Source organism: Littorina saxatilis, linkage group LG10, assembly GCF_037325665.1.
Source record: "Littorina saxatilis isolate snail1 linkage group LG10, US_GU_Lsax_2.0, whole genome shotgun sequence".
In the NCBI taxonomy this organism is placed as follows: domain Eukaryota; kingdom Metazoa; phylum Mollusca; class Gastropoda; order Littorinimorpha; family Littorinidae; genus Littorina; species Littorina saxatilis.
This window is the reverse complement of record NC_090254.1, coordinates 45,009,749-45,012,248: the sequence shown is the minus strand read 5'-3', so window position 1 is coordinate 45,012,248 and position 2,500 is coordinate 45,009,749. Positions and strand designations below refer to the sequence as shown.

At 41.2% G+C, this 2,500-nt stretch overlaps 1 protein-coding gene across 4 annotated transcripts in view; it reads right to left on the bottom strand.

The window, feature by feature from the left end:
- The window catches only part of LOC138978930 (prolyl 4-hydroxylase subunit alpha-1-like), a 22,012-nt gene extending 19,734 nt beyond the window's left edge, over positions 1 to 2,278 (bottom strand). For all 4 annotated transcript variants that reach the window (XM_070351741.1, XM_070351743.1, XM_070351742.1 and 1 more), the window contains exons 1-3: positions 2,174 to 2,278; positions 1,269 to 1,462; positions 654 to 784 (exon numbers count right to left, since the gene is read on the bottom strand). In XM_070351741.1, coding sequence (XP_070207842.1) covers positions 654 to 784; positions 1,269 to 1,459 — 322 coding nt within the window. In that variant the 5' untranslated portion in view covers positions 1,460 to 1,462; positions 2,174 to 2,278. The remainder of the gene's footprint in view (positions 1 to 653; positions 785 to 1,268; positions 1,463 to 2,173) is intronic.
- Between the last annotated feature and the right edge of the window lie 222 nt (positions 2,279 to 2,500).

The following is a 2,500-nucleotide window of genomic DNA, read 5'->3' as shown; positions in this document are numbered from 1 at the left end:
TCTCGCTTCCGAGCGCAAGTGCGTTACCACTCGGCCACCCAGTCCATAACCTCTACATCTGACGTCATGTTTGCATTAACACCAGATGGGAGATGATCCGTTGACCGTGTTTCAAGTTTGTTGGTCCAAAAGTCTGACTTGTATGCTGCTTCAAGTAGTTGACCCATTTTAGGAGATCGACTCACCAATACGTGATTTGACATTATGCGGTAGGCAAACTCAGCCGATGTTAACTATCTAGAACGCATTTTGGAGAAAACATCATACTTACAGACAAGAAACTCTGTGGAAAAAACATTTAAATGCACACCCAGATGAACATATTTGCTGACTCGAACTGATTGACAAAATGAAATCCTTCCTTTTCAAGTGTCACGTGTACGTGACGCACAACATTTGCCAATGACATGACTAAGAGGAGGGGAAATATTGCTTGATGGGTAATGGCGTCCGGTAGTTTTCCTGGAATTACAGTCCACAAACATACAAACGTGCACACACACACATACCCACACCATGCACGATTCATCGTCTATGTTAAAACATTTAGTTAAAATTGACTAAATGTAAAACAGACACAAAATATACACAAATCCGGACATGTCTTGTCAAGGCGAAGAAAATTCCGATAAAGGGACAACGTAAAATGATACCTGGGTAGGATTGCAAAACATAGCCCCAGTTCGCCACGAACAGTCGGATATTGTGAAACGCCGCGTTGGGATGGAAAGTGTTGTTCTGCTGCTGAAATGTCTTTAGTGCTGCGGTCCTCTCTGCCAGAAAACTGTGAATTAACAAAATATATATTGTAGATGCGCAGTGGTGTGTGCGTGTATGTGTGTGTGTGTGTGTGTGTGTGTGTTTGTATGTGTGTGTGTGTGTGTGTGTGTGTATGTGTGCGTGCGTGCGTGTGTGTGTGTGTGTGTGTGCGTGCGTGTGTGTGTGTGTTCGTGTGTGTGTTCGTATAAACGTGCGTTCGTGCGTTGGTGTGTACATGCCACCGTGCGTGCGCGTCTGTTTATATGTCTAAAACCACGCCACACGAGTGGCCTAGATGGACAGACAGACAGACAGACAGACAGACAGACAGACAGACAGACAGACAGACAGACAGACAGACAGACAGACAGACTGACACGATCGCCGAAACATCAAACAGAGTTGACTCTTATTAAGGACACGTCAGTGGTTTAAAAAACAAACAAACAAACGAACACATGAGAAAACTAATGAATGAACGAATGAACGAACGCATAAACACAGCTTACCTAGTCAGGTATGTAGGCTTGTCTGTTCTGGTCTCCAAATACTTATCTAGTGACGTCAGAAGAGCTTCTTCTCTCACTGGTAAGAGCTGCAGTTTCTCTGATGACGTGAAGATGTCAGAATGTGCCGGTGACGTCAGTAACACCAACAGAGGTAATGACGCAAACAATGTATCAGTCCATAGCAACTGCATTTTCTGAAACAACCAAATTTGAAGAGAAAAAATAATAAAAACTACAAACAAGCAAAAACACATAAAAAAGCAAACAACAACAACAACAACAACAACAGCAACAACACATCAACCAGCATTACCTCCACTACAAACAACTATGACACTCCATAACAACATCAGTAATAGCCACCACCATCATAATCACTGTCAACATCACCGTCTGCACAACAACAAATGACACGGGCTGCATGAATGCGAAAAGAGAAGATGGCACCATGACAACTGTACCTATATTACCATGAAAACTGTACCTATATTACCATGACAACTGTACCTATATTACCATGACAACTGTACCTATATTACCATGACAACTGTACCTATATTACCATGACAACTGTACCTATATTACCATGACAACTGTACCTATATTACCATGACAACTGTACCTATATTACCATGACAACTGTACCTATATTAAGTCTTTCTTCTACTTATTATTATTTTTTAATTCAGACTATTTCCTGTTCTTCTGCTTAGATATGCGTCTCAAAGAGTGTTCCAATCAATCATTCAATGCAAACCGTGCACAACAAACATTCAACAATTTCAAGAATGACATGTAAGCCTAATTCGTTTTGCGTGTTCAAGTTTTTAGTAGCACTCTGGTATTCGGCTAAACTTTATATTCCTGATGAGAAATACCTCAATGAGACACAATTAAGTACCTACCGTTACGTATTTCCCTTCTGGGCAAAGCAGTTTGGACAAAACAAGATGGCAGCTGAAATGAGTTCTGTAAGCATCTGGGCGGAGAAGTGCGATGCATGTTGTCGCTTTTTTTGTCACAGTCATAGCAAGCGTCTGTCTATCAATATCACGCAGCTGTTCAGAATCGACCAAACTCGAGTCAGACGAAAGGGATTTGAACCTGATTTTATTTCTCTCTCTCTTAAATTTTGATTTTTGATGTAGAGTAGTGTTGTTCGTGTATTGACCTTGAAGCCTATGTAATTCCCAAGTTGAGACAACTTATTTGTCGATACCTCTCTTTAGCCT